Genomic DNA, 12,742 nt, shown 5'->3' with positions numbered 1-12,742 from the left:
TTTCTGCACAGATAAGCTATTTATGTTTAGTGGGTAGAAGCAGGCAAGATTGTCGCCTCCCCTCCCTTGGTGAAAGGCAAGAGAAGATGTCAAAATGGAAAGACCCATAATTATTAGGGAAATCCCTGGGTTTCTGGATAGTAATGGACAACTAGGTGGTGCAGTAGATGGAACACTGGGCTTAGAATCAGGAAGGCTCATCTTCATGCATTCAAATCTGGACTCAAACACTTACTAGCTGTGTGACCCTGGGCAAGTCACTTAACTGTTTGCCTCAGTTTCGTCATCTGTAAAATGAGCTGGAAAAGGAAATGGCAAACCACTCCAGTGTCTTTACTAAGAAAAACCCCCATCAGGTCAGGAAGAGTCGGACACGACTGACATGATTAAACGATAACAACGGGCAGTAAGTCAGCTTGCCGGCTTCTAGGGCGAAAGCTTTAACCCAGTCTCACTGAAAACTGACTCCAGGCAACAGCATCATCGGAATCCTGTATCCTTAGGATAGCACTGGCCCTCAATCCCTAACAGGCAAATAATACTTTAACTACAGGAACCTCAAAGGGAAACCTTTATAAGAATAAAAATTCCATGCTCCACCACCTCTTTTTTATTATTCCTTAGGTCATGTTGTGGCGTTTTCTTCCTCAAGATATGTTCTGGGCTAGGCCTGACTCAGGTCAATGCCCTGGGAGTTTTATGGTTAGGATATTGCTTCTACCATAAAGGGAAAAGCCAGAAAACAGAAAAAAAAAAAAAAAAGAAGATGAAGAGTCAAAAAGTAATGACCGCAAGAAGAAAGCCAAACCTGTAAGTGATTTTCAAGGTATGACCCCAGAGTAGAGATGAAGTTTAGGAAGTAGCTAAGGAAGCATAAGTTCCATATGATGCGAACATTGACTAGATGGAGCAGTGGATAGAGTGTTAGGCCTGGAGTCAGAAAGACTTTCTGAGTTCAAATCTGACCTCAGACACTTACTAGCTGTGTGATCCTAGGTAAGTCCCTTAGCCCTATTTGCATCAGTGTCCTCATCTGTAAAATAAGCTGGAGAAGGAAATGGCAAATCATGACAGTATCTTTGCCAAAAAAAAAAACCCAAAACAAAAACCAAATGGGATGGCCAAGAGCTGGACACAACTGAAAACAACTGGACAGCAACCAAAGAAAGCCCAGGAGACATGCAGCATGTGCATAGCAAAGGTAAGCGGAACGGGTCATGGCTCGTAGGGGAGAACGGGCCCTGATGGCAGATCCAAGAGGGTGAGGCAATCTGTGCTGGAGGAGGGCCCAGGGTGGAGGCAAGGCTAATGAGGGGTAAACTGGGAAAAGGGAAAGAAGAGGAGAAGGGAGAGAGTGAGGAAATACCCTACAAGGGTTACACAGTGTAAGGCAGGGGTGGACCCTCTAGGTCCTCAAGTGCAGCTTTTTCACTGATTCCAGTGGTGCGAGATATCATATGCCTCTAGTTGATTAACATAAACTGCACTCATAAACTGTCCAAAGCTCAAACACCTAAAAAAGACTTAACATGCATTCATTAGCCTCATTACACCCCTACAGGCAAGCTATCAATTTACAAGCTTTCAAGAACATGGTATATAACCACTGACTTTTCAAGGTCATATGGCAGCTTGGCGACGGGTTTAAAAAAAAAAAACACAGAGCACTGAAGTAAGCCTCCCAGTCTTTTATTATTTCCAGGATACACTTAACAACAAATCGGCAAGGAAAATTCTATCATAAAGCTCTATTCATATCTCATGTTTCTTTGATTGGCCACAGAATGCATCCAGTAATAATCAATTATTAAATGAGAGCATTTGAAAAAGAATAAAAGTCTTCCTGATATAGTGGCAGGGGCCCTGGTTTGGGAGCCAGAGGAACTAGATGCAAATACAGATTTTCAACTTAGTTGCAAACTTAGTCTATGACCTGGAGAAAGTCACTCCAATTTCTCTGGGCCTCAGCTTCCCCAACTGTAAAATGAGGGACTTAGAGATGATCTCTAAGGTCCCGTCCATCTCTAAATCCATGATCCTTAGATCTAGCTTAAATCAAACTAAAGTTAAGTTGTCTGAAAAATTCCTTTGATTTTTTTTATTTCTGTGAGATATACATGTTTGTATATATGTGTGTATGTGTGTGTGTATGTGTGCATGTGCATGTACGTGAATTCTTCTGAGTTCCCCTCCCTCAGAGAAGGAATGGCTTGGGGAGTAAGCAGTGCCTGTTTTTGGAGTCTGACCCTCATACGGCATGGTCTCAAATCTCTTCACCATCCTGGTTGCCAACCTCTGGAAATCCCTCCATGAGTTTTTCAATGGCCTTCCTAAATTGTGGGGCTCAGAACTGAAAACAAAACTTCAGATGTCATCTGAGCAAAGCAGAAGACAGACCTACCACCTTTATTCTTGCAAGCTATTCCTCTTGTAAAATATAGCCCAAGCTCATATTTGCCTCTTTTGGTCTGTTCTTACACTACTGTCCTTTGAGCTTGAAATCCACTCAGATCCCGGGTGGAAGAGGGATCAAACCCCATGAGGACTTCCCCACACTAATAGGTCACATATTCTCCATATATATTGTCCCTATGCTAAACCTTAAACTTTATGAGGATAGGACTTAGGAATCTATACATCTCTTCTGATGCGCTACACATAATGGGCGTTCAATAAATGGTTAACAAATGAATCAACGAATGTGTTTTATAAACAGTTTATATTTCTATGTATATGTTCCCAATTACTATGATCTTACCTACATAATAATCATTGTGGGAGACAACGTACAGCTCATGTCCTTGATTTGCTTCTTCAAATACCTGTTCAAAGGATTTTGGTGGATTCACTATGTCTCTGGCATTGATCTCTGAAGGAAGAACAAATCAATGTGAAGAAGTAAAATCAATCCATTTAAAGATATTGTTAATGCATGAGAGAGAAGAGAAGAAGGGGAGGGAAGAAGAAGAGAAGAAGGGCAGAGAGAGAGAAGAGATAGAGAGTGGGGGAAGGAGGGAGGCAGAAGGGAGGGGAGAGGGACAGACAGGGGTAGAGACAGAGAGAGAGAGACAGAGACAGAGACAGACAGACAGACAGACAGACAGACAGACAGAGACCAAGGGAGGAGAGTGTGGAGAGGGGAGAGGAAAAAGGAAAGAGGGGACAGGGGACAGGGAGACAGAAGACAGGAGAAAGGAGAAGACACCGAAAGGAATATCTCAGAGGTGTTTCAACTTGTGCAAATAGCATAACCACTGACTGCCCATGAAGCCCAGGATGAATATCAATTTGTACCTTTAAGTTACAAACTATGCCACAGCCTCCCCCACGCCCTGGAAGACTAAGGAATCTCCAGACTAGCTGAGGCATCTTTGGATGTCTCTGGAATCTGTTTCAAGCCAAGCCATCTTCTTGTATATATCCAGGAAGACTGCTATATACAAGGCTGGCAGGCTATAGCCAGCCTAGCTGAAGCAGTAAGACTATCTAAGGGAGAGGAAGGCGCATATGCCAGGCAAGCCAAGCTCCCCCCCACCTGCCACTTCCCCCCCTCTACGTCAGACCCCAGTGGGAATAAATAGCCCCTAGGACTGGCAGCACCCTTTAGACCACAGGTCCTGTTTCCAGCCTCAGCCCCTACAGCAGCTCCCTGTGGAGAGGTGTCCTGTCACCTGCTTCTGTGGGACATTTGGCCAAAGCTACTGAAGACCCAGGAGAAAAAGTCTCAGCACCAAAGTGCTTGGCATGGCTAAAAGGTTCAGCACCCAAAACTGACAGGATTCTATTGGTGGAAATAACATTTAAGATGCATTGCCACTACACACTAAAAACCATGGGCACTTTCCCTCTGTGTTTTGTCCCTCATTAAACTGTGAGCTTCTTGAAGGCCAAGGACTGTCTTACTCTTCTATTTGCATATACAGTGCAGCACAATAAACAGAGCGAGTGCTTAATAAATTATTTTGTAATTCCTGGTTCAGAGCACACCGAATCAAAGAATAGCCCAAGATCCTCAAGGCCTCCCTGTTAAGCTCGGAACCTCAAGGGAGGTTCTGAGATGCTTTGGGTCTCTGAGGCTAACGTTGTAGGTCTGGCCTGGACTGACTGTGAACTCTTTGTGCGTCACCCTTTGTCGTTAAGGTGACCTAAGAGCCCAAGAAACTCACCGAGATCAAAAAGGGTTGGTTTGAGTTCAGGGGCCTTCCTGGTATCAGTAGTTCACTAATGTACCTATTTTTCCCTCATCCTCTCCAGCTTTTGTCTTTTTTGATGGGTGTGAGGTGGTACCCCCAAGTTGTTTTAATTTTCATTTCTCTATCGCTTTCCAATTTTCAGGAGCTCCTAATAATTTAGGTTTTCCATTTTTTGACCTTGTTACGTAGTGTTTGATCTTACATGCTTAAACACTTAAATGCATCAGGTTAAATAATTGCCCTGTCGATAAATCAGTTTGATAAATTTTAATTTCTATATATTTAAGTGAGGGAGGAGGGTGCTCCTGTAGTACTTTCTGCAGATAATATAATCATTTTGGCCCAGGAAACCATACTCTATCTCTTCCATTTCACAGCCAAAGATGACTTCATTCAGGGAAAGGGAAATGATGAAAACATACGCATCAATATGGCACAGGAAGAAGAGTTCTAGATTTGGAGTCAGAGAACATGGGCCTCAGTTTCTTTGCCTATAACCTGAAAGTGTTGTACTAAATGGACTCTGAAATCCATTCCAGCTCCAGACTTATGATTCTCAGGTCTTCCTCTTCATCCCAACAGGACGATCCTCCCATCTTGGAAGCAGGACCCAGGGCCTGGTAGATGCCTGCCACAACCATGCCCACAGGCTGGGGGCTTGACATAGATACCTGACCCCCTGTAATCTATCCCATTACACCAATCTTTGCATTCTTAACGATCACATACATTGTTTCTATACTCCACACACACCACAAATACATGACATTTCATCACACTTCTGAAGAGGATTTATGCTACTACTATTGCTTTTGTTACCTCTGAAGGTTGGTACTCCAAATGTTGTATTAACTGTATCAATACATTCAGGTAAATTTTGCGTTTGATCGTGGGACCTCCCTAATGGCGCTCTCCGATTACTGAAATAGAGTGATTCTTTCCTTTCCTTAAATCTTTGTAGAAATGTAGAAATAGGAGGTGGATTGACCAATGGACCTACCTTAAAGGAATCGTACATAACATGATTTTAAAACACTAAAGTAAAGATATGGGTCTAAAATATAATATTATTTTAAAATCTTAGTCTGTGAGGGAAAACATTTGGTAGTAGAGGTTATTAAAAAGCAAGAGAAATAGTCTGCTATTCTAAGTCTGATCTTCTCTCCTTGTGAGACATACCAGAGTTGAGACATGAGAAGGAGCATAACTTTCTGCCTGAACTTGTGGCTGTCAGTGAGCCCAGGAGCTCTAAGGTTCTATAGTGCAGCTCTCCAAATCACCATCTCATCAGCTCAGACATTCAGGGATACAGGGACTATGGTAGTGGCAGTAAAAACAGCCCCCACATTCCTAGAACTTTACAAACTCTTTCCAGATACTCTGCCATGATCTCTAATTCCAATTTGTCTACTAATTATATAACAAATAGCAAGCCTACTTTTACCCTGTCTCACCAACATATTTATATCCTAGGGAAAATAGATGTTTCCAAAGGTGTGTCTTCTCTTTCTCCTTCAGCAAAGTCTGAGGGAATCTCTTGTATTTCCTGGAAGGAAACGCAATGTCGGCGCCCTACTTAGGTATTCAGTCTATGGATGAATTCTAACACATTTCTCTATAATTCCTTTTCTGTTTGCTTTGGGATTTTTTGCTACTCAAGATTAACATGCTTTTCAGAGGATGAATGGAAAATCCCATTATACCAGTAGGATCAGGGGAAAGCTTGAAAACTAGTACCTAAATTTCATTGATCCATGATTTCTATATTTTCTACTTCAGAAGTTGAGAATTAACAGGAAAGAAAATTACCTTGAGTGATTTATCGCTTTTTTTACCATGTGTCAAATGAGAAACATCTGGATCATTTGCTCTGCCATAAAATATCCGTTCAGTACCAGGATCAGGATATCTGGCTTTATAAAACTTTCTCTCAGTGGGTGGAGTCAAAGGCTGACAGAGAGAGAAGTGGGAGAGGGAAAGAGAGAATTATTATGATTAAAAAACTTTTTAAAATTTAAAAAAACCAGGGGCAGCTAGATGGCTCAGTGGATAGAGGACCAGCCCTCGGGTCAGGAAGACCTGAGTTCAAATATGACCTCAGACACTTACTAGCTGTGTGACCCTGAGTGAGTCACTTAACCCCAAATGCCTAAAAAAAAAAAAAAGGAAAGAGAAAGAAAAAAAACACAATTTATAGTAATAGAATTCTATGACTGTAGTGTCTGTGTATAAAGCATAAATGAAAGTCTTGGTTGTATCTCTTTTCCATCAGTGGATCCTCTCTCTTCATCTACAAACATGCTCAGGTGTCCCCAGCCTAAAAAGAAACCTAACTTCATCCTATACCCTTTGACCTTCTCCCATTATTGTTTTGCCAAAAAATCCCTTGAAAGAATTGTGGAATATGTGAGCTGTCTACCTTTTCATCAATCAACTCACTTCTTAGCCCCTTAGAATCTAGTCTTCAACACCACCATTATATTAAAAATCTCTCAAGTCTGTAAGGGGTGTCCTATTGGCCAAATCCAACTACTTTCCCCTCTTCATCTCCCCTGACCTACAGTGTGAAACCACTTTTCTCCTTAAAACAGTAAGCTTTGCGAAGGTAAGGACCTCGGCTTTGAAAATCATTCCTATCGATCACTTTAAAGATTTACAAAATACTTTTCTTGCAGTGACTTTGTGAGGTGTAGCAGTACATTTTTTTAATTGTCCCAATGATTTATTGATTTAGGGAATTCCCTGGTGAGGAAATCCCCTTAACTGATTCCTACTCAGAACTGTTCCACAACTTATATTCTAATACAAACATAGTTAGTTCCATATTACAGGTGATGAAATTGAGGCTTGGCAAGGTTCAGTGCCCAGCCTCACAAAAACAGTAAAACACAGAACCAAGGCATGAATCTGATGCCTTCTGACTCCAGGTCAGGCATTTCTTCCCGTTATTTCCCATTTCCTAATTCCTAATCTTGTTCAATGTCCTCAACATAGTAGCTTGTCTGAACTAAATAGAAAACTCTCTCCTTTTTTTTTTTAAAGGCAACTGGGGTTAAGTGAGTTGCCCAGGGTCACACAGCTAGTAAGTGTCAAGTGCTTGGTCTGAGGCCAGATTTTAACTCAGGTCCTCCTGACTTCAAAGCCGGTGCTCTATCTACTGTACCAGCCAGCTGCCCCCTAGAAAACTGTCTCTTGGCAGCTAGGTGGCACAGTGGATAGAGCACCGGCTTTGGAGTCAGGAGGATCTGAGTTCAAATTTGACCTCAGACACATAACACTCACTAGCTGTATGACCCTGGGCAAGTCACTTAACCCCAATTGCCTCACCAGAAAAAGAAAAAAAAAACCTGTCTCTTCCCTTGGCTGCCTGGTGCTACATTAGCCAGGTTCTTCCCCTAACTCTGATCACACCTGGTCTCTAATTCCTCCCTCCTTGGCCCTTTTCTTTCTGTTACCTCCGAAAGGGGAGCCTTTCCCAAGACACAGGCACATATCTCTGACTGCTCTGGTCTATGTCTCTACTGCAGTTCCCATCTGTAGAGCAAATTCAGCAGAAATAGAATTACTTATCATCTTTCCCCAAATAAGTTCCCCCACTGTCAGCTGGTTTTGGCTGGTGTTTTAATTTGTGACAAGGGGGACCAGGATGATGGAGGAAAACAAAAGGAATCAACAAAGCTTTTTTACAATAACATTAATATACTCTTGCACCCCCTTTGAGTCTACCTAAACACAATGCAAGCCTAAAATATTATATATTATACATATAGTGTATATATAAAGAGAGAGAGCATGTGTATATATCTATGTTTATAAAAAAAAGTTATAGAATTAATTATTTTTAGTGTTACCATTTTCTGTTAAGTATCAACCATAAGAGCTTAGAGGCCATATAATACAAGCCCCATTTTACGATGAGGGGCTTGAAGTCAAGAGAGTGAAAGTATAAAGACATACAGATGTGCAAGGCAAGATTTCAAGAAGTAGAGACTACCATCAGTATGAGTCAGAGGCAAGACCTAAACCCAGACTCCATATTCCAATATCCTCAAGCCAAGGCCAGCTCTCTATCTAATGTCACATTACCAAAAAAAAAAAATTTAAATAAAACTATGAAATCCTGGGATCATAGGATCACAGATTCTCCTGAGGAAAGAACCTCAGAGCACAGCCAGTTAATCCCCTCATTTTCCAGAGAACTAAACTGAGGCCCAGGAAGTGGTGATTTTTCCAGTCCAGGAGTAGGGAACCTTCGGCCTCCAGGCCACACATGACCTTCTAGGTCCTTGGGTGCAGCCTTTTGACTGAGTCCAAGTTTTACAGAACAAATCCTTTTATAAAGGGGATTTGTGCTGTGAAGCATGGATTCTGTCAAAGGGCCTCACCTGAGGTCCTGGAGGGCCAGGTATGGCCTCCAGGCTGCAGGTTCCCCACCCTTGCATAATCCCACACCTTTATTTTGCAGATAAATAAATTTAGGTCCCAAGAGGCTAAGTACTTGAGCCAGAACTGGAATGGTAGGCCTCAAGCCAGCGCTCTTTCTCATTGCACCTTGAGTTCTAGTATGTTTGGAAGCCTCGAGTCACCTTCACCTCTGGCCAAACTGCTAGAAGAGGAAAGCCTCTAAATATTCCCAACATTCTCTTTATATAAGCTTAAGGGAGAATACTGAGAGTCAACTAAATTTTCTTAAGGTCATATCTAAGGCAAAGAAATAAACATGTATCTATTGACAACACTCACTGGAGGCCATTTTTCAGTCAAACAGGTTTCAGCTCTGTATCCAATTGGAATAAGCTTCCCTGCCTAAAGAAGAGGGAAAAAAGTAAGAGATGAAAACTAGAAATATTAGCACTGTCAGGAATGAAAGTGGCTTTGGAACTTGGCCTGGGCCTGTGTTTTCAAGGGAGTCATGATCCCAAGTAAAATTTAAAAATAAATAAATTAATTAATTAATTAGTTGTGTATGTCTAGATACCCATATATACTAGTATATCTTCATAGAATCTCAAATCATAGCATACCCTCCTTAAGAAGGACATAATGTCACCAATGTGACATTAAACGATAATAAACAATGAAGGGAAAAGTACTTTTTTCAATTACTTTCTGGGTCTAGAACGGATTTTCACTCAAGGACTATAGACATGGAAGGGACATCGGAGGCCATGGGAGTCCAATCTCCTCACCTCAGAGATGAGAAAAGGGAAGCTCAGGGAGGTTTATGAACTTGACCAAGGTCACACAAGAGGTGGGCATTAGAGATGGCATTTGAACCTAAGGCTCCTGAAGGATTCTAGAGCCAGAGCTCTAACAATGTGAACACCATTTTTCCTCTGGCTAGACTTAAATGTGTCCTGTTATACACCAGTGGGGCTGAAAGAAAGGGAGAACATTAGCAAGACAAGTGAGAAGGATAATGGGAAATATGGAAAAAATGCTGGGAAAATGAGGAGTGGGAAAGTAAATATCTAATATGGGGGAAGTGGAGAGAGAAAAGCTTTTGGTAGGTTTTTAAAGGAGAACAAGGCACGTGTTCAAAGATGGGTGATCAGAAGAAAGTACATAGGGCAACATGCAAAAGGTGCATTATAAGGGGCATAAAGCATATCATCAAAAGAAATATGTGATTGGAAGAGGCAGATCCTTCATGGAGTCAGAGGAAGTGATAATAGAAAGAACATAAGTGCTGTACTGATGCATTCAAAAGGTTAAAAGACCTAAAGGACTCTAACATACCCAGTATGGAGGGGTAATGAGAGGACATGGGCAAGAATCAAATACGGAGGTTCACATCTGCAAAGTGGAGAGACTACCCCACTAGGGAACTGATGGATCATGTCAGTAACCAAGAAACAGAGGTCCAATATGGGAGAGGATGTTGGGAGGCAAAGGAATAACATAAAATTTCTACAAAATAATAACTGGTGTCCATAAACCACAGTCGCATACCAGTGTTCAAATTTAATAGTAATACTAAGTACGCTAGTGGTCCCAGAGAAAGGTAAGGGGAAGGAGGAAGAAAGGAAGGAAGTGCGTGTGAAAGAGAACTCAGAACTCACACATGGCCAGCTAGGATTACGGTCAAAAAATTTCCCACGATAAATGGGTCTGATATTATCTGGAGGCTCCACTCCCGGTTCCAAATCCTTCGGAAGCTTGGGAGGTTCTTCGGGCTTCGTCTTGAAGATGTATGCTGGTGGTTTTATCACCAGCCCTACCGGGTCCTCGCTCTCGGGTTCCAAGTTACGCATCACCCTACTGGGCAAGCCAATCTCCGAGCCGACTGGGGGCTCCTCCTCCTCAGAGGCTCCCAAGTTCTCAGGGCAAGAGATCTTCGCTGAGAGCTCACTCACTAACCCCATGTCGGGCTTCGGACAAAAGGGGGCTTGCCTGGCCAGCTTCTCCTGCATTTTCTCCAGATCCCTCGGGTCCCTCTCGATGTCCCTGGCCGTGGGGGGCCGGGTTGATAATCCCAAACCACTCCTCATGCCCAGGGCAGCATCTGTCTCCATCGGGGGCTGCATGTCACTCAGGAGGCTTGTGCCCTTGGTGCAGAGAAGCCCCATGGGGCGCAGCTCCCTGCACTGGCCCCCGCCTTTCTCCACGTAAGGCAAGTTATCCCCCTCCAGGCAGCATTTCGAAGACTGCACAAACTGGGCCTTCGGGCACGGGGGAGGCGAGATCTTCAGTGCGGGCAGCCGTGGGGGATTGACCGACCCCACCGTCAAGCCTTTCTCTGGGCTAAGAGCTGTCCTTATTCCCTTGGGGTTATTCAAGACCTCTGAGACCTCCATCGCCCTGGGGCTTCCCATCTCCGCCGAGGGACCGGAGTCTGATTGGGGCTCCATGACCGCAGCCTCGGGTCTAGGGATATGAACTCACTGCCCTCCAATCCCGGGGCGCACGAAATGGCCCAGAGAATAAGGGAGAGTCACTGTTTAAACCGGTTACCTAGGGAACGAGGGCGGGGCTTGGTGTGTTCCGCCCCCTCGAGCCAGTTTTCCTTTCTCTCCTAGTTCTGGGCCTTTTGCGAGCGTTCCGTTGCAAGAGGAAAAGGAGTAGCTTACCTGCTCCCCGCCGGCTGCCGGGGACAGGATGTCTCTGAGCCGCTGTTTCTGTCCTCTGAAGGGGTCAGTGCTTGGAAAGGTGCTGACCTCCTATGACTTCTCTAACATATGGGCCTTTTGGAAAGTTCATAGATTCAAAGGTTTAGAACTGGAAGGGACATTTATGGGCAGTGAAGCCCAACTCCCTTATTTTACAAATGAGGAAACTGAGGCACAAAGTGGTTAAGTGACTTGCAACCAGGATCACACGGCTAGTAAGTGTCTACGATTAGATTTAAAACCAGGTCTTCCTGACTCCGAGGGTAGCGCTTTTCTCCACTGCTGTTCACTGCCTGTTACAGAATAAGTGTTTTGACTCGATTGGTGAGAGACAGTGAAGGTGTCACTTAGAAGCATAGCTTTTTAAGCAACACTCCTTTCTCTCAATTGGAATTGTTTGTATTTCCAGAACTTCATTTTTGAGAGCTTCCCATCTCTCCTGGGCTAAAATCTGCTTTCCCAGAATTTAAGGTACATGTCAGACTATATACCCAGATCTCTTCTTTAGTTCTATTCCAAATTCAAAGATGTTCCCTTCACCATCACTCCAACAATCAGTTTTCCTTATTGGTGAAGGTTAGTTTTTCACATTTCTGGGTATGGGAGGGGAGAAATCACAGGATAGGGATACTAAATTTGCATCAACATTTTTATAAAGCTAGCACACATTTGCTTTGCATCAGGAATTCCAGAGCTGAAAGAACAAGCCTCCTGCCCATGAAAAAGGTACTAGATTTGGAGTCTGGAGACCTGGGTGGAAATTCTGTCATATTGTAATGAAAAGGTAAGGTGGAAAATGCTTAGATGTTCCACTCTGAGCCAAAAGTTCCAGTAGACGTCTAGATAACTGAAGTCTTCCAACGCTAACATGTCATATCTCCACGTCAATCATCTAATGCTTCCTAAAGGCCTCATCTTTTCCCTCATCCTCTTCAGCTGGTCTGTAGCATATTCCTATGATAGAATCACTTCTACTCCTGGCTCATTTTATCTTGGCCCAGAAAGTCTCCCCTAACAATCCAATCAACAAACATTTATTGAATACTTACCATGTGCCAGGCACCGTGCTAAGTGCTAAAAAGATACAAAGAAAAAGCAACAACAGTTCCAGCTCTCAAGAGACTTATATTTAATTGGGGGAGACAATTTATAAATGACTACCTACATATAAGACACACAGAGAAATAGGTAAAAGGTAACCTTAGAGATGAAGGCACTAGAAGCTGGGGCTGCCAGCACAGGCCTCCTAAAGAAGTAGCATTTGATCTGAGTCTTAATTGCAGCCAGCAATTCTAAGAGGTTGGGAAGAAGGGCATGCCAGAGGCATGGGGAACAACAGCAAGGGCAAAAGTAGGGAGACTGAAGATAGAATGTCCCGTATTTTAGGAATAGCATGTATGCCAGTACATCTGAATCATAGACTGCATTAAAGTGTTTAAG

The 12,742-nt window shown here is 43.1% G+C and overlaps 1 protein-coding gene across 1 annotated transcript in view; it reads right to left on the bottom strand.

Annotated features, from left to right (window-relative positions):
• The window catches only part of EFHB (EF-hand domain family member B), a 46,711-nt gene extending 35,602 nt beyond the window's left edge, over positions 1–11,109 (bottom strand). The window contains exons 1-5 of the mRNA XM_020987196.2: positions 10,256–11,109; positions 8,937–8,999; positions 6,003–6,143; positions 5,013–5,193; positions 2,759–2,869 (exon numbers count right to left, since the gene is read on the bottom strand). Coding sequence (XP_020842855.1) covers positions 2,759–2,869; positions 5,013–5,193; positions 6,003–6,143; positions 8,937–8,999; positions 10,256–11,044 — 1,285 coding nt within the window. The 5' untranslated portion in view covers positions 11,045–11,109. The remainder of the gene's footprint in view (positions 1–2,758; positions 2,870–5,012; positions 5,194–6,002; positions 6,144–8,936; positions 9,000–10,255) is intronic.
• Positions 11,110–12,742: the final 1,633 nt, after the last annotated feature.

This window comes from Phascolarctos cinereus, unplaced genomic scaffold, assembly GCF_003287225.1.
Source record: "Phascolarctos cinereus isolate Bilbo 61053 unplaced genomic scaffold, phaCin_HiC Scaffold_1;HRSCAF=81, whole genome shotgun sequence".
Lineage (NCBI taxonomy): Eukaryota > Metazoa > Chordata > Mammalia > Diprotodontia > Phascolarctidae > Phascolarctos > Phascolarctos cinereus.
This window is presented reverse-complemented; position numbering and strand designations above follow the sequence as displayed.